This window comes from Apteryx mantelli, chromosome 1, assembly GCF_036417845.1.
Source record: "Apteryx mantelli isolate bAptMan1 chromosome 1, bAptMan1.hap1, whole genome shotgun sequence".
In the NCBI taxonomy this organism is placed as follows: Eukaryota; Metazoa; Chordata; class Aves; order Apterygiformes; family Apterygidae; genus Apteryx; species Apteryx mantelli.
In genome coordinates this window covers 208637264-208656703 of record NC_089978.1, presented here as the reverse complement: position 1 = coordinate 208656703, position 19440 = coordinate 208637264, and the positions used below count along the sequence as shown (strand labels likewise).

General features: G+C 40.6%; 1 protein-coding gene across 1 annotated transcript in view; it reads right to left on the bottom strand.

Moving 5' to 3' along the window:
* Positions 1-19440, bottom strand: part of RELN (reelin) — a 306076-nt gene that overhangs the window by 10829 nt on the left and 275807 nt on the right. The window contains exons 47-63 of the mRNA XM_067299475.1: positions 19185-19325; positions 17650-17827; positions 16252-16445; positions 14849-15105; positions 13940-14094; positions 12722-12936; positions 11872-12049; positions 10310-10485; positions 8325-8431; positions 7671-7913; positions 6975-7150; positions 5137-5210; positions 4164-4325; positions 3668-3825; positions 2594-2813; positions 1378-1575; positions 866-964 (exon numbers count right to left, since the gene is read on the bottom strand). Of these exons, the coding sequence (XP_067155576.1) occupies positions 866-964; positions 1378-1575; positions 2594-2813; positions 3668-3825; positions 4164-4325; positions 5137-5210; positions 6975-7150; positions 7671-7913; positions 8325-8431; positions 10310-10485; positions 11872-12049; positions 12722-12936; positions 13940-14094; positions 14849-15105; positions 16252-16445; positions 17650-17827; positions 19185-19325 (2931 nt within the window). The remainder of the gene's footprint in view (positions 1-865; positions 965-1377; positions 1576-2593; positions 2814-3667; positions 3826-4163; positions 4326-5136; positions 5211-6974; positions 7151-7670; positions 7914-8324; positions 8432-10309; positions 10486-11871; positions 12050-12721; positions 12937-13939; positions 14095-14848; positions 15106-16251; positions 16446-17649; positions 17828-19184; positions 19326-19440) is intronic.

Below are 19440 nucleotides of genomic sequence, written 5' to 3'. Positions count from 1 at the left end.
AATTACACAGTCTGGAGGTTATCCAAGCCTAATTTTGTCATTGCTGGTTTTTAAACTTTTAATAAAAGGAATGTTTGAACCTATCTATGGAGCAGACACGCTTCTCTCTGCCAACCACTGTCAGCGATGAGTTCCCGCCCGTCAAGCCACTAGCATTTCACTTCTACTGGAACTAAATTGTTAGAGAAAAAGCAGGTCATCTCTTTGTGACATAACACCGGAAAAACGGGTTAGCTGCGAGTGAAACCCATCTCAATAATGGGAGAATCAAGAGGGTGAAGACACTTTACTTGGTAAAATCTTGACAAGGGGATGAATATAGAGCTCGGACCATAGGAACCTGATATAGTGAACCCTGTTTCTGAACAGTATCCTTCTTACTAAAAAAGGAAATGAATAAGGCATTAGTTTCTAATGAAAAATTTTCAGAGGCTGATTACATAACAACATCACCCTGTGCAAAGAGCACCACAGCAGACTATTTTATATCTTTGAAAGGATATAAATCAGCCTTATATGGCAGCACAGTGTTGAACGCAAATATCCTTTCTTATGTCCCAGCACAATATATTTCACAGTCGCTGCTGCAGGACTGGAGGAGCACACCAATACTTGGTGGTGATAGAGCCCCGCTTTCCCTCCTGTGCCTCTCCATACTGCACAACCCCGATCCCTGCTGTGCCACTTCATTTCATGACTGCCTCGACCACTGACGGTTGCGGTCCGGGCTGAGCATTAGCAGAGACTGATTCTCAGAGGCTTCGCTGTGCCACAGCAGTTCTTACTGAGCTTAACCCTCGAGCCATGCTGAAGGAAGGTCAGTGCTTTCTGGGATGGGGTGGGATGAGTTGAAGCTGATACTCACAGGACGACTTCTACGTGGTCCAAAGCCCACTGATCATGACCTGTTCCGCCGTGCCGGGGTTGCCACCAGCGCAGTAAGACTCCTTTCACTCGTGCCTCCCTGTCATCGCAAACGCAAGAGCCTGTAAGAGCTCCTGACTATGAGCGGTTACTGCCTCCCCATCTCCTCCCCAAACAGGAACTGAGAGCAAAGTCAAAGTATCATCTGTACGCCACTAAACATCAATACACCGTACACACGGAAGATTTAATGACAAAACATACACACAGTTCAGGTGGAATTTTTACAATTTTTTTTCTCTCATATCTTTAAAACAAATATTTGATATTTCTTTCAATTGTACTGATGAACACTAGACTGATTTTTTTTTTAATCAGCCTTCCCCTTAAGCTTCCTTCTACCCTCTCATCAACCTTTTTTTCCTGTGCAGTGATACAAAGATAGATAGACTCCTTCCTAGCAGAAATATATCTTGTGCATTTAGAGGTAATGAAATGAGACTGGGTACTCACAGGGGAACATTATAAGACACTCTTTGGGCTTGTATAAAGTCCTTTGGCTGATGCTGTGCAATTACTTGCCATGTAATTCCATTATTTACACTGTACTGGAGGAGCACTGCTTTGTCTACAGTGTTAGGATCACTCAGATTGGTATTGCAACTGTCGGTTTGTGAAATACTTCCAATTTGCAAAACAAACATGATTTTGCTGTAAAACACAGAGAGGAAAGGTATTTTCAATATGCAAAAAGTGGTCAAACAGGAAAAATAGCATTTCCAGGTTTATTGTAGCTGTCATTCTAAAAATGTGAGCATCCTCAAGAATCATTACTTTTGATATGCAAAATAAACTATTCTCACATTCTAAAACACAACCTCACTTTTAAGGTTATAATTTACTTTGTACAACATATTTCCATATATTTGGAGGCTATCAATCCAATATTACATTGAATCTGCACAAAGCTCAGATGAATAAACAATATAACAAGAAAATGAGTGTATGAAAAGCTTCAAAAGGGAAAAATAAAGCCCAAATATTAAAAAGTGCCTAAAAAATTTCTAATATTCTACCTGGGTGTCCAAATAACAAATTAAGAGCCTAATTTAAATCTGGCCCGTTTGCTGATTCATTCTGTTTCTAATCACGGTTTAGACAATTAACTAGACGTGAACCCAGTCCAGTAAGCTGTCACTTGGTTAAGAGCCAGCACGGGCTGGTTGCATCTGTTATTCCAGAGCCAAAGGGACTCAACAGATGAAAATGATACTCCTGCTCATTGGCGGGTGAATATGATTTTCTGTGACAACTGAAACAGGAAAATGAGTCTGTAATTACTGACAGCATCGTTCCTCATGACTACTGCGGAGGCACACACGAACCCGGGATTTGCCTTACCAGGTTGGGCACTGGCCCAGGCAGTCTGGTGTCCAGGCTTTGCCAATGGCTTCTTCTTCAGCGCTGGCTTACGAGACAGCGCTCTGTTGCGCATGATGAAAACATCTGACCTTTTCATCTGACATCGCCTCCTCCTCACTCTCCAACTCCCAAATGAAAGCCACAAAACATTTTGCCAGCCCTAATATTTATCTGCCAGCCAAGTCTGACTGCATGGTACAGCCAGGTCAGCCCATCCTCATCAGTACTGGACCACATGACTTCATGTGCGTATAAAGTTTGTTTTCTTGTGAACTGCTAAAAGAGCATTTTAGGCTCAAAGTATTACCTTGCTCGGGTGAGATCCAGAGGCTTAGTCACAGCTTGTCGTATTTGACATCCATTAAAATACAGTGAGTCTCCATGGGCATAGGGTGCCAGCTGTCCACATCCATTCCCTATCACTCCCCCCTGAATGGTTTCCCAGTTTATTTCAGTGACTCTTTCGGATTCAAAATTATCTTTAATATAACTGGGGAGATCATGGCTAAAAACATAGCAGTCATCACCTAAAAATGACATGGTGAAGTTATAAAACACACAAAAAATCAAATAATTGAGAAAAATCAGATACAATTCATTGAAATTCCATTCAAGGTTGTGGCCCAATATACAGTGTGACTACAGGTTGAATATATTTTGGCAGAACCATGAATAATGTGCACATTACTGTACAACATTCATTTCTGTAAAGTTGAGGCTTCAAGTCTGTTCTTATTTACAGCAGTATAACTTCAAAAACTGCAATAGGATTTCTTCTCTTTTACATTGGTGCAAATAAGAGAAACCTCAAATCACCACTTGAAGGGAAATACCTCTAAAATAGGGAAGGATTCGAACCTTGTAAAGTTATGAGACTCTGCCCTGGAAGACAGTAAACACTCTGGCTCCACTCCCACAAAGCACTTATAATTTAATGGGGGCACCCAGGTACTGCTAGTCAAGTGCCTACCTGAATGGCAGGATTAGAGCAGAATAGTCTGTCTTTATGAGGTACAGAACTAAATCCCTTACAGGTGACAGTCAACAATCTAGTCTCCACGTATGCATATACTGGAAGCGAACGTACCCTTGGAAGTGTGAAAGCCTTTCCTGGGTAAGCAGGTAGCCACAGTCTACCTTTGATGAAGACTGAATGGGCTTTAAATACAGTGCAAAGAGTATTGGTTCAACCCAGAAATAATAAAGGGAGGGAAGATCTGCTATTTGCAGACCTTTCAAATTATGAATTTCTAATCTGTTACTTAAGTATTCCAGTGGTGAATTTAGACAGGCTCTATCACTCTTTCTTTATCTTTTTGTTTAATTTTGAACTAGATTAGAGAGTAGCACATGCATAAGAAAAGAACTGAAGAAATGAAACCTTGGTATCCTTCATCACAAATGCAAACAGCTCCTGTTGTGCAGTATCCATGACCACTGCAGAGCTTAGGGCACGCTTCCCCGATGTACACGTGGTCAATTGCCCAGCTTTGCTGCTCTAGTTCTTCTCCTTTCTGAATCCACCTGAACTGAGTTGCACTTCAAATACAAAAATACAAATACCATATTATGATATATCTAGCAACTAAATGTGTCTCTGTAGTGACATTGAAATATACAGGCAGCAGGTGACATGAAAAATATTGTACGAAAGGGTGGTGACTGTAATAACTGGAAACACCCAGGCTGAGTGAGTGGCTGTTACATCATTGGCAGCAGCCACTTCTATTAACAAAAAGCATCTTCAGAGTCATTAATTATGTATTAGATCTAAATCCAGCAATGAAGGAGCATTTTTAATTCAGCAGTTGATCCAAACGAACTGTGCCAGCTGACATTTTATCGGCCCCCAGTGAGCTGACCTTTCGGTAACCTACCTGGAGGAGACATGATCAGGCAGCTGGATCGTTATTCTTTTCCACATAGAGCTGTTGACAGAGTTATAGATGGTAGCTTCATGGAACTGAAAGGGGGAGCAGCCAATGCTATTAGACGAGGAAGGAAGACAGTGTGTCTGGACGAGCTGCCATGCATCTGTCCTGCAGGGAGCAAAGAAAATGTGTTTTTAGAAGAATCGAAAGAATGATGAAAAGGAAACAGGCAATCTTTGAGGTTATGGCATTGGTTGTCTTAGTAAGCAAACCCAATAGATTTTCAGCAATAGTTTCCATGCTTTGTAGCCACAAATAGACAAGAAGTGAGAGGCTAAGACTGCTGTGCAGCCATGGAAGACTTCCCAGCGTCAGGTTTAAGTGCTCTGAATCGCATGCTGATGGTACATTCAGCAGAGTCGAACCCAAGCTCCTCCGAGCTCGTATGATACAAGGACTTATTTAGGAGTCAGTTCCTTAGTCCCTCTCTTACAGCGCTCAGAAAAGAATCCAGCAGAATTTGCTCCGTGTTCACCCACAAGCATCTGAGCACAGGCTATAGCTTCACTTTTATGAACTATAATGTGCTATTACACTACAGCACAGGAGACAGAGTTATTAATTGGTTGCGAGTTAAAGAACAAATCAGAGTTATGCATCTTCCACTTTATTATGGCTTGGTCCTAAATATATAGCCCTGTATCATACTAAAACAACAGTTCCTTGTGAATGTGGTTTTCTCTAAGCACATTTTTAACAGGAACACGCTCACGAACTGCAAGTGCAAGCTCAAAGCTAAGAACCTGCCCACAGCTGGGATAAATTATGAAGAGAATTTACAGGAGTTCTGTAGATAAATCCTAGTGCTTGCAAATAGAATTAGCTCAGATCCTATTACAAGATGAGTACTGAAGTGATTGCTTTAATAAATAATAGCACTCTAGGTTGATTTGGGTCCATATATTCTGTTCTCATTTACCTGGCATCTTTAGTGTACTCCAGCATCACAGAATGGAGGTCTCCACAGGAAGTTGCCTCACAGCCAACCACAATCTGTAGCACCAATTAAAAAGAATAAAATTGGCTGCTGTAACAAGTCAGGTAGACATTTAATGTGATATATAATGAAGTTGTGCTCTCTTTTTTTTCTTAGCAGGTATATAAAAGAGATTGTCAACTTAGATCTTGGAAAAAGTCTATCAAACATGGATAGAAAACAAAGAAGGTAATACATTAGGTATTACTTTTACTTAATTTTACTGTATTGTTACTGTTATTTTCAAACAGAAGCCAAATACTAAGTTACTAAATATCAAATTAAATATCTAAACAAACGTTGTTTCTGAAACACTAGGATCTGGTAGCTCCTCAGCATTTCAGGAAGTGAAGAACCTAACTATCATCAATTAACCATGAAATTTAGAACCCATAATGATAAATGTGGGAGTGAACCTCAAGTCAATCCAATTTAAAAACAGAATTGTTCTGAGTATTTGAAACAATAAATAGAGCTGTGTCATGTTAGAGTGGAAAGATTACAGTACCCAGGACATAGTACTGAACAGCTAACAAATAGCTGCTTTTCAAGAGCTTCAAACACAAATGGTAACCACGCACCACAGCTTAGTTCTTAGTTTAGAAATAAAATATTTTGTTGTGATTGGTGTAGAAAAAGGAGGAGAAAGTCAGGAGAAAAACATTGCAAAGAGAGCTTAGTAATATGAACTTCTCAATGCCTATGGGTTATCATAATTTATGCCCTTAAAATAGAAGAAAAAGATGATTGCTTGGGTAAAATAACCAGGCTGGGGCATCTTGGTATGTATTACTAAAAAGCTTGTCAGACTCTTCTTTTATATAGTTTCAGCAAAGATGGCATGCTGTGTAAGTGGGGGGAGCAATGCTTTGAGGAATATATTATACATTTCATATAAAATAGCAGACATGTTGAGAAAGGGTGAAAATATTGATTAGTAGAAGATGGCAAATTCTGGACCTGTCTTGTCAAACAGAATAGCAAGAAACAAACATAACAAGAAAACAGATGATTATTTTAATGACTTTGCTTACATATTAGTTCCTGTCTTATTTAAGACTATATGGTGTTTGGGGAAGGGCCTAGAACATTTCTGGACAACAACTGCATAGATATTGTTATGGCCATCTGCCATATTCAGAATTCCACCTTAAAACAAAGGAAAATACTGAGAAATTTTGATTATTTGGATCATTTTCCATGACACAAGTAAGTGGAAGAGGTACTTCTACTCTGCACACTTTTGTGTTTTCACTAAGCCATTCTTCTCCATCCTGCTTCTACTTTGCCTTCTCTGCTTATTCATCAGGCAGGGGGAAATGGCACGTACATATTCCAGACTGCAGACTGGATTCTCTTCATCTTGTCTGCATTTCCAACGTCTGTGCAATTCTCTCTCTCTCTCTCTCTCTCTCTCTCTCTCTCCTTGTTTCTTTTTGCACTATTGCTGTGGTTCCTAGTGCCAGCTATTTTCACTGCAGAAAGTAATTCCCACTGTATCTGATGATCCAGTTGCCAATAATTTCAGCAGAAAGGGATTAGACTCCCAGCCTGTCTCAGTAACCCCCAAAGCACACACCCAAACAAGACAAATTTAACATTCACGCAATCTTTCTGATTCCTATTACCTATACTTCAGAATTTCCTTTAAAATCTAATAAAAAGGCATTATTAATTACTCATCCAATTGTGCATCCTAGCTGGAGCAGTGAGAATTTCTGGAGACAAATTAGATGATTTTTATTGCATACTTTACTTTGGAGAAAGAGAACATTTCTTACTTTAAACTGCATCATGTATCCTGGTTGTATAATGAGCTCCCTGGAGGACAGGATGTTGTGTGTTTTGTCCTTTTTCTTATTTGGCCAGTAGAGATGAAATGATGGATTTCCACAGAACCCTGCAGTCCTGACTGCATTAGGGTAAAAACTCCAATTTTCTTCATGAGAGGTGCCTTCTATTAACATGAGTGAGATACAGTTACTGTGTTGTCTCAGTAAATATAAAGGCTTAATAATGAATCCACAGATTCACTAGATACAGTACTTTAGTGATTAAACACTAAATTTATGCTAACTATCACAACACAGAATAAATAAGTTACTAACAGACCTAATAAAAAAATCAGCTCCAGATAGGTAATTTAAGCTGTTTACACAACAATATTTTTCAAAATATGGTTAAATAAAACTTTCCTACCCAGGGATTTAAATGAAATGAGTTGGACTGAAATAATCTTTTCTACCTCTCATATAGGTATATATACACCAACACTTACATCTCTCTCTCTCTCTATATATATGATATATTTGCAAACCCCTATTAGTAGCATGAAGAAAAGCATATAAACCCAGTATTAGTCTACAGAATAAAAGATTTGCACAGTTAAAAAAAAAAGATATGGTCTTGCAAGCTCACAGGGCTACCTTAAATAAGATAATGGCAGACAATAGAATAGCTGTCACATCCTGTCTTACCATCATCAAATGTATCTACCAGTTGGCTGGGGTTGATCTCTGCTCCTCCGATCAGAACGTTGTCCAGCGCCCACTGCGCGCGGTCGGGGCCAGAAACCACAATGCCATTGCTAATGATAAAGGGCTGCCACCAGCGTAGGCGGGTTGTATTGGTTAGCGCATCTTCGGGGAGGAGGATGTAATCGTGCCTGACTGAAATGTATTTTTGGTAATCCATCTCATGAAGCAAAGTCCAAGATATTCCTAGAATGAACAGATTCAGGATCAGCAATAAAAGCAAGCATGTGGTCGAATCTTCTAAAAGATTAAAGGAAGACAATAGCAAAACAAAAATAATAGCTATGGTCTTCTGAAGGAAAAAATCATAACTTCTAAGGGTAGCAGGCAACTGCCTTGCAAGAGTAATCTGGTAACCATATAAAGGGAACAAATTGACTGGAATCCACTGATTAATAAAAGCCAGCAGGAAGATTAGGGAAAACTGAGCAATAGGTGAAAGTTTTAGATGGGGAAAAACTTTACAAAGACAAAAATGCCTTTGCAATTAAAAGTTATCTTATTATTTTTGATCCTCTCTGAAGACTTCTCAGATACTTATGGTGCTTAAATACTCAACAAAGTTGTAGTTTAGATGAAACTACAACAGGTACTTGCCTCCATCTACTGAATAATCTAGCAGCACTCCCTCCTTTCTGCAGGTTGGTCTGTGACATGTTGTCATGTTGTTTTCACTCCCAATTCTCCCCCAGTACTGCAGAAATCTAAGTGTAAACATACTGGTGGTTACTCACAAAAACCATATGTTAAAGATATGCACAAATCAAGAAGTTTGCTTTCTTTTGGCAGATACACTGAATATTTTCAAAAAGCCAATGCTTTTAAGCAAGTGATACTGATCTATGTGTAGAGCTATGGTTTCCAAAAACACTGCCTAATGAGTCCTACAAAGCAGGCATATTTAAGAGTAAGCATGGTAATTTGGGTAATTAGTCTTCTGAGTGTGCTTTCAACCAAGGAAATGAGAGAATTAAATAAAATAATAAGTTTTACCACTAGAACTCAAGGAAGAAAGGAAGGAAGGAAGGAAGGAAGGAAGGGTTAGAAAACAAGCAAAAAGTTATGTGAAGATTTGCCTCCTCTGATGAAATGACAAAACATGTGGATGAGGAGAGAGCAGTGCTTGCTGTCTACCTTGATTCTAGCAAGACTTTTAACATGATCTCCTGCAGTATCCTTGATTCCAAGTAGGGATATTACAGTTTAGGTGGGAAGACTATCAGATTGATGGAAAGCTATCAGCATTTTTGCACTTAAATGTTTGTACTCTGCCTCGAGTTACTAGTGGAGATTCTCAAGAGTCTATCCTGGGACCTATCCTGTTAAATATCTTTATCAATGACCTGGAGGACGTGATAGCTGTCACCAACAAGTGTGTGGACAACACCAAGGTAGGAGTGTTGATGTGCTTGAGGGCAGGACTGCCATTCAGGGGGACCTAGACAGGCTAGAGGAATGGGCCAACAGGGCTCCTCTGCCACCAGGGAAATGTGCCTCTCCTGCCCACCCCTGGAACCTCTTGGACCTTCCTCTCTGCTCACTGTCCTGGCAGGAGAACTATCCTTTCTGTTAAAAGGTAGTTTTCTGTCACAGTAACAAGTTGAAACAACTCTTGGAGGGACCCCATAGACTCCACAGCCAGGGAGAGGTAAGTGGCAAGTGGGGGGATTTGGGTTGGGTGCAAGTTGGTGCTAGTGTTACTGAACCATTACCTTACCTTAGCTTTGTCTGAGGGTGCATTTTGGATTTAAGGTTGATGGTGTAAATATCTCCCTGTGTTACCAGGCCACTGAGAACTATTAAATATTCAGTGAACCCCATGCTTCCTACCACCTCCCAATCCTGGTTTTCAGCGAAAAGAAGTTTCCTTGGCCATTCTGCAGTATTAGATGCTTTCCATTCACTTCTTGAAAATCCTCATAAAGTCCTTCAGTAAGGCATGTAAAGCACCCAAATGCACTGAAAGACACCTATGAATTGCTGCAAACATTCTCCTTGTGAGTGCCACGTAAACCCTCTTGGACACAGTATCAGATTAAGTCCAATCCTTTCATAATCCAACTTTACTAAAAACAGTCTGCATTTCTGACATAAATATTTTTGGTGTCTTTGTCTTCTTAGCTTTCTTATTTATTGACATGATCCCTAAAGCCTGTTACTTTCCCATTCTGAATAAGCAAAGGCAGACACACTCTGCCCCCAGGACTCACCAATTTCTTAGCCCCCTGCCAAGACAGCATGAAGCTAAGGCAGACTGTGATGCAGCCTCCAGCCCTTCAGAAACCATACTAAGATGCTGAACACAAATCACGTACTGAGACTGTAAACTCTTTTCTTTGTCTTCTACTCACTAAGCAGCTCGAAGGGATATGACATAAAGAACAAATGATAACTGAGCTCTCAGAGTTGAATTAAAAATCCCCTGCTCATGGTACCAATGAGGAGAATTTATCATTGTCAGCCTGAGATAACTCTGCATTTGTGGTGGCTCAGGAGTTCCCTAAGCTGTTTTGTCAGAGTTCAGCAAAGTTCCCTATTAAAATGAACATGAGCAGATAGCGTGTTCTAGCAACATGACATACTTTGCACCCCGCAGGTCCAGATCTTGAGTGACAGCCTCCCTCACAGTTGCACCTCCAAAATACAGGGCTGTGTCTTCTGCTAGAATCCCGCACTCAGTACAGGTACTTCCACCTTCTAAGGACATCCATAAATCTGGTTTAATTTCTTCATTGTCAAAGCGCTCTTTCAGGAAAGTCTGTAAAGAAGATGTGTAACATAAAGCACAATCACAAGTAATTATGATCTTAAGCCCTTCTGATGATCACAGCTGGAACTGACCTTCTAAGCATGTTTAAAGGGCACATGAGCACTGTAAAGATTTTTTTTTTCCATTGTGACTGAAGGATTAGACATAATACCTTTTGTCTGAGTTGCTCCTGAAATGAATATATTAAATGTGAAAATACTTTAGGGCTAGATTTTAACATACTTGGGAAATAATTCAGCACACTAGAATTTGCATGCACAAATGAACGGGTCTAATTAACAACTGTGGTTATTTAAGACTCTATAACACCACACCAGTACATATTTAATATGCATGGGAGATATTGCTATTCTATGTTTTCTCCCCAGAAAAACTTGTACTGCAATGAAATTTTAGGGTTATTGTAGTGAATATGCATCTATGCAACAGTCTGCACAAACATTTGCAGTGAAAAACATCTAGAATATATCTCTGATTTCCACTTACCTCCAGCTGTGCAGTCAAAGCAATACTATGAAGGGAATTCTGGCCAGAAGGAGATAATAGTAAAATTCTCCTATACTTCAATAGCGCCAGGATTTTATACCAAATGTCTTTAATGTGAGGAACACATTACTAATTAAAAATGGCAAACAGATAATGATATTTATTCATGTAATTAGTATCTCAGATGAAAAACAGAAGGTCTTAATAGTTAAATGACATGAAAACTGAAATGTCAAATAGTTATATTCTCTTAAGAGAGAATGCTGCTTAACCTATTGTTTCTGTGGAGCATGTACTTATTCTGTTCTCATCTGGTAAAGAAAAGATGAAATGGCAAGCCCTGCATTTTTAAATAATTTGGAGTTCCTCACATATTTTTTTCTAAATATTTTAAATTTTCTAAATACTTTAAATTAGCAGCATCTAACTACATTTCACTCTCTTGTTGCATGATAACACTAATAATAGCTAAGTGAATTAACTTTATGTCATCTGAAGTTCAAGCCTTTTCTGGTGTTCCCTACTCTAATAAGGGCTTTCATGATAAAGACAAGCTTGCTACAGATCTTTATCAAATATGATCTTCTGTGCAAGGGTGATTTTTTTCTAATGATAATCTAAGGATGAACAGGGAACTTAATGCAATATCCAAGAACCCATTTGTTCATTTGCAACTGTCCCGAAACTGCTGTGATAGGTTTGTTAAAAAAATTGGTAAGAGGGCTGGGCAGTTCAGGTGTGAAAATCTGTTTGTGTATCCTCAGACTTTGACAGGAATCAGAGTTAAATTTCCAGCATGATCAGTCTCCTATTTCTCTCTCTCTCTCTCTCTCTCTCCCAGCAAAACACATGGCAAAGTTCACTCATTAAAAAATGCAGTAAAATTACCTTCAGTGTTTGGGTCAGGTAGCAGTTTGGACCCGAATACCCAGGATCACAGATGCATTGCTCTTTCAGGCAGTCTCCATGACCTCTACAGTTTTCTAAACAACCAGGGCCCAGATAGAAATTATCGATGGCCCACTGCATATCTGAGTATTTCTGGTAGAACCGAAACCTCACAGGACTATATATAAAGGAACGAAGAAAAACAGATATATATAAAACAGCTTTGCTCAAATGAAAAAAGGTAGATGAAACATGATATAGTTATGAATGTGCTATTCTCCAGGCTTCTACAAATAGTATCTGTCAGTCTCTGTTGAAATTTATTTTATGATATATCTATATCTTCTCCTACATGCATGTACTACCTACAATACATGGATGGATTCCAGACACTGCTGAAGCTGGAAGAAAGTTATTTTGGCTTCGGGAAGGTGAATTTCATTTTTGGCTATACTTTCCAAGCAGAATGCTCAAAGAATATAACTAAGACATCTTCACTTGCAGAAAAAGACAAATGGTTTGCATATGTGCAGACTACTGCAGACAATAAGGGTAACTTTTTCACTCAGTAAGGTCGTAAATCTACTCTGTAATTGAACACGTCTGTCTGAACAGATTAGAACATGCTGTACAGAAGCAGACTGAAGAGAGGCCAGGATAACTTTGCCATTTGTTGAGACCAAGAATCACGATCGTTCAATGGAAAAGGACCATGCAGCATACATAATGAACGTTAACACTGCTAGTCTGCACTCGCCTTGAAAGAAAATGAACAGGCAAATGTATACCTTGTTCTGTTTTTCTAGATGTGTTGAACCCAAAACAAAAGGAGTAGCTAATTCATACTTACTTGCCCACAAGGTTTTCAGGCAGTGAGTAAGTTATTCTTTTCCATCCTTTCGTGGGAAAGAAGACAGACGGCTGTGAAACACTCCCAGAACATTTTGGATCAGCTGGTAAACACTGAGGTACTAAATAACTCCAGCTAACACCAAAATCAGTGGAATACTGCACATGGACCTGATTTTGTGCAAGTTTTTCTGAAGTTTTACATCCAACAGAAATCTAATAGAGAAGAGAGCATAAGTAAATTGGAATTAACTGTGGTGGCGATTAGAGTTTAAAAAATGTTGCAATCTGAAAACTGACTCCATTTTTTTGCTTGAAATTATGGCAGTAACAGTGCTTGCATGGTACTGGTCATCTGCAGCTCTCATCGATATTCCCAGGATCCAGCACAGGCACTGAATTCAAAATTTCATTTCCTCTAGTTACCTCATATTTTGGGATTTTCCAAGTTTTGTCACCTGTGCATCATACCCTAGTAGACCTGCACTGATAAAGTTATTCTTTCCTCCCATCACAACCCAAGGTCTGAATATTCCAGGGGAGAGTGAATAATAAAGGCTGCCCAGCTCGGCTATGTCCAGTGGACCTTCTTCATGGGAGAGATGTGCAAAAGGCTCTTGCAGCTTCCATATGTGGGTTAGTTATTTCTTCAGTTTAGGTAAATGGGCATACGAAAGGTGGTTTGGTTGCAGGTTTGGTGTGAATGCACACTGAGTTAAGAGCTCATAACCCTCGGCAAAAGCAGTGTGCAAGGACACCAGCCTCCGTTGCAGCCTGCTGGTGGGAGCAATGACCACAGAGCAGCCTGCCCCTGAGCTCATGCACCACACAGGGAACTCTTGTGAAATTTGGTTCCTCTGTGCATGGGAAAAAGTGAGTCTTGTAACCATGTGGCCACTTTTGAGCGGTTTTCCCTTTACCAAACAGCTGTGACAAAATAGGCACCATATATGTGTAAGAAACTTCCTTGTTACATGTTGGCCACACAGCTGCTGTGCTGAAGAAGGAGAGCACATTGTCTCCGAGAACAGCCTGGAGTTTTAAGGCTGACCAACATGTAGTAGGTGAGACAATAGAGGATGGACTAATAATACCACTTTTCCCTGCCGGGAGTGCCTTGCATGTTGGTTTATGCATCATCCTATCTCCTGAAAGATCTGCTTGACTGCTTGGAGCAAAATGGGGTTTAGGATAATTATGTAGCAGACAGAGATTTTACCTTGAACTGCATAATCCAGCCACCTGTAGGAGTCAGGTCATGGGTGACTGCATAAACCTCTCTGCCATCGTGGCTCCCACAGATCATGACACCATCAGGAGAATCACAAAATCTCTCAATTGAGCAATCATCGTGGAATAACCAGTGTTCATTCACTTGAAAATAAATGTGAATATCAGTAACGTACAATGACAACATGAGATAAGGAACCCAGTCAGGGAGCTACTGAAGGTGATTCATTACTTAATTTCTCAGCCTACATAAGAATTATTTACTATTGCTCCTGAGAATGTCAGAATCCCATCTTTCACATATATATATTTATTACACTTATTGCTCAAAGCACCTCTTACTACTTTCTTGCATAAAGATTACAGAATTATTTTTAATGCATAAGAAGCAAGGATCTGAGACTTATTCAGAACACAAGCTTTTGCTGCACTGGACATTATAGGAGAACTTTCTAATGGGTGCTGCCCATGTGTCTGCCCTAAGGATACCTCAGCACTGTTGCTACATAAGCCTGGTAAACACGCAGACATACTTCCTCTTTTACAAAATCTAGCTATAAAATGTAACTTAACTTCCTTAAAGAATATTTTAAAAAGTTAGGAAATAGAAAACAAATCCTCAGATTAAGAAATCCGCTTTAGAATGACTTGGCATTTTTTCATTCTTTTCTCTTTCCTTGAAGAGAAATTCATCTTCTAAGTAAATTCACTCAGTTAAAAAAAAAAGAGTTACATTACATGTTTTCCTTTTGCATTTTGTAAACTAAAAAAGAGCCCTGTAGTGTCGTGATTGTCTGACAGCTTTCATAATGAGACAAAGATTCAGGGGCTTGGGAAGATTTAGAAATCGCTGCACTGACTTCTTGCTGTTTAATTCCGATCCACATAAAACCTTTACCTGTAGTTTTGTCTTCCATAAGCATGTCAAAGGCGATCCTCCCGGTGGGCCCTGCGTCGGCGGGCGAGCGCTCGTGCTGCGGTAGCGGGGCGCTGCTGAAGGTGTCGAGCATCACAGTCCTCTGATCGGCCGAGCCGGATATCAGCACGTTGTCGATAGCCCAGTCGTTCTGATCCAGACCGTCGTGCTTGGGCTGCCACCAGCGGAAGCGGGTCCCGATCGTTTTGGCGTCGTAGGGAAGGAGAATGTTCACAAAGCTGCAGCACAATGTGGGAATAAGTCATGTGAAAGCCATACGAGGAATACGCCTCTAAACGCTCTGTGCCAGGTGTTTGCACCAGTCCACTTCTGTTGTCTCCTAGGGTGAACGCAAGCCGAGAAAGCAGGGAGAGGGACTTCTAGCCTACCTTCCCCTGCGGGAGATCGCCAAAACAAAAACCTTCCTGATGAGCCCCAGCGTCACCCCAGCACATGGCCTCAGAGAGAGGTGGGGAGGGTCAGTGGCCAGGCGGGGGAAAGGGTCGAGTGCCCTCACGGGCTCAACAGTGCTTTAAGGGACCAAATCCAAGGTCCAGATTGGTATCTTGGATACCTGGGTATCACTGGCAGCTTCTAACGGTTTTAGATTGAAGCAGAGAATTGCAAGCTGCAATGTTTTTTTTTAATAAGTGAAATTTTAAAGTGAAATTAAGATTGCTATTTTCATCCTGGAGCCATTCGTCAGATGGCAAGGCTCCAATACAATTTTCTTATTTCCATTACAACAGTGGATGACAGTACACGTAAATATTTTGTCTGATTAAAGTGTCAGTGATTTCTTGGTGTATTGGAATAAAGTACCAAACAAGGGGTTCCCTCTCAGCCCTGTTCTCTACAACTCTGTGAAATTAATCAATGGCAATAGGTCTTACGCATGGTTTGGAACTCACAAAAGTCTGAAAACAGGGTGTGAGTGTAGTGCAGACCTCTTGATGGATAGCTGCAGAAATTCAGTTTATCCTCTCTACACCAGCTGTTTTCTAACTAGTTCAAGCAGGGACCATCTGCTCTTGTCAGTAAGAAACTAGACTGCAAATGGAAAGAATCTTAAACCTTAAAGAACAGGATGGACATCTTTAGAGTAGCTATCCATTTATTTTCCCAGTAATATGCAATTATTTACAAATCTAACTGCTACAGACTCCTTATTACCCTTGTATTTCAGGCCTAAATATCATCATCAGGTGCTCAAGTACATGCTCTAAAGGTATTCATAAATGCTTGCAGGACTGGACAGGCTAAACTCTTAAAGATCGTGCATCCAAACCATAACAGCAATAAATCAGACAGCTTCTTATGGGACGCTCAGGACCACTTGACCTTAGCACAGGAATTTCTACATGCAGAAGAATATATCTACAAACCCAGGCTTGCTGAACTGATCATAGAAAATTTCCATTAGGAGGTTCCAGGTGATTCCACCATTCACAGAATACTCCAGCAGGACTCCTTGGTTCCGGTTATTAGGTGTTATCAGACATCCATACATGAAATAAAACTGGATGAATTCCGCAGTAGTGAGGTTCAAGTCCACTGTAACTAACAAACGGCTGCAGCCCTTAAAAGCAATGAAAAAGTATGTTGGCGGGTGTTTGCCAAATTTTACGAACATGAAAAGTATAAGACTTCACAGTCACTATTAATACAACTTCATATTGTAAAACCTTCAACAATAGTCAAAAAATTCTACAAATTACAACAGAGGTAAAGCTATAACAGAGCAATAAATGACTTGCACAGAGAACATAGCTTCAGCTACATTTCATCTTAAACATACATGCTGTGTATTCACACACACGCACATACCTACAACTGTATATATTCAGCATCAAGTACACCTTTGTGCTGAGTGCAAGAGTTACAAAAATCCCCACCTCCAGTCTAAAACACAAGGTTTTCAATGTAGAGTTAACAAATCACTAATTAATTGTGCACTAAAAGTCTGATATATGCAAACCATCAAATAGCAGAGCAATTTTAATATCTGTACACTCCCAAATCCCATATATACTTTACACACCCTACTTAGTCTACTAGTTAGTGATGCTTACTTAGTCCTCTTGGAAGGAGGTAGAAAGCTAATACTTCTGTTAGTTTATTTTAGAAAACATGTATCTGTTTGAACCTGATTATAAATAGACAGGAAAGAAAGCTAAGACCATGAAGTTCACATGTTTCTAAAATACTATTTTGTCCTTTTGTATAATACCTAGGTTACCTACAAGCAAACAGTAACTTAGCAACAGTCTGGGTTATGTACCTGTGTATGTAGGTGAAACATGAAATTTTACTCCAGGGTACTCTGAAAAAAGCCAGCCATGGAATATCTGAAGGACGAAGCTACACACGGACTTATTTTCTAAGAGTAAGTACAAGATATACACATGGAAATATATAGTTATTAAAATACCTCTGTGACTCGATTAGAAGCTGCACCAAACTCCAGTGCTCTGTGGAAACTATAAGTACTATGAAGAGCCTAATACTTAGTGCGTGGGACTGAATGTCTGTGTACCTGGACTGTGCTCTGCACACTATTGATCATTTTCCGGGAGGCAGTGTAACCAGGAACATGGCTCTCTACTTTCCTGAGTGTTTCTGGCTGGCACTAATCTGTAGGACCTGTCAGACTTTGACCTCCAACCAGGCAACGGATATCAGATTGTTTATTTTTGTATTATGTTCCTGTTTATTCCAATTTTTTAATCCTTCCCATTTACACTACGGAAAGGCACAAGACAGCCTCAGTGCTGCACACTAACCCCGCTAAAATGAAGAGCCATCCCGGAGGCCACTGCTCCGCAGACCGTGCTCAGCTTCCCGCCGTTCACTGTCAGCCAGTTCTGGTTAGATGGCGATCGGTTGAAGTTATCTTTCAGCTGGGTCGGAAGGGATGTCTCTGGCTCATCACAGTAAATCCCACCCCAGTGCTCATCACACCTTTGGAGGAAAAAAATGCAAAGTGAATTCAGCTGGAAATGACTCTATACAGCAATTTCATCAGTGCCCTGTTATTCCACATTAGGGTGCAAGTCTAGAGGCTGTCTCCATCTGACAAGTGTGTGCACTTGGCATATGGAGGTTTCAAACTTCTGTCACTTTTTGAAGTTGTTGAACAAAAATAATATCAGGAAGGCTAGTATTATGTATGTGCTTTTCATTCAAGCTGATAATACAGAGTACACATCTAACACAGAGTGTTATCAGTAAAATACATTGTACTTTGATAGATTAAGAGAATGTGCCGAGCCTAAGAAAGTCCTACTAGTGCTACATTTTTTATAAGTTTCTGTCAAATTTAAGTGGATGGATATTTTCCTGTTGTTTCTTTTTACAGTCTCCATTTATTTTTTTCACTGAAAAACCTTCTTATAATGTCTCAAAGATTGGATAGAAGCATGGAAATGTGTTCTGCTGCTATGCAGACTCCATCAGGGAGATTATCCCTGGGTGCTTCAGTGATTTAAGGACAGCAGACAACATAGTAATAGCCTACTCTGCCATGGAATATATTTCTAACATAGTTGCAGTACAATTATACAACTGTTCTCCCATTTCTCTTGACATTGGTGGCTGGAAAAAGCAATACATTCATCTGGAAGATACTTCTCTGTTGCCAGAGACAAAAATTTGGGAAGAGCTGGTAGCTGTTTGTTTAGCTCTGCAGGACTCCATGTTTGCTGTGACACTGAAAGTTTGAAGACAGAGCCAGTCTCTATCTACAGGCAAATGCCACTGTGGAGCAGAGGCATCAGGCCACCCATGGAGCCAGCACCAGCCCTGGGCAGAGTTGGCATCCATCCTTCCTCTTGGCAGACGTGTCCCATCGGCAGCCCAGCTGCTCTGCACCCCGTGCCAGGACGCGGTGCTGGCATGGAGTGAAACCCACTCCAGGAGCCAGGGTTGACTTCTCCTGGGGGGCTCCAGGGCTGTACGTCCCTAGCATCACGTGCAGCCTCGAAGACGCCCTCCTTGCTGCCACCGTGAAGGGAGCCATGCTGCAATGGAGGCAGTGGCATTGCCCCGGGGAATGGGCTCGCAGCAGCCCTGCAGTGTGCGAAGGGGTAGCGATCCAGCGGGGAAAAGCAGAGCCCATGGCAAGCCAGCCTGCTCGCTTACCCTTCCTCTTGGCATTTCCGTCCCCAAGTGGCCCCGATGCCCCGCACAGTTTTAAAAGTGAAAGCCACCTTCCTTTTAAAAATTACATCTCTTTCCTGCAGTTTCCTTAGACTTGCTCACAACTGGGGAGGAAGAAAATGTTACAGTGCTGTGTAGGAAAGGGAAAAACTGCACTTACACGCAGTTGCCCTGGGTGCACTTGCCATGGCCACTGCACATGTCTATACATCCGTCCCCGATGTAGACGTTATCAATTGCCCATGTTTGCTGCTTATCGAAAGGAGCAGGCTGGTGCCAGCGGAAACGAGTTGCTTGAGACCTTTGGGAGAGAAAGGAAAATAGAAAGGTAATATTTCTAGCTAAGCTAATCTTTACTTTTGACTGAAAGAAAATTTTAGTCTTGGGGCTAAACTGCTCCTGGAAGATTTATCTGG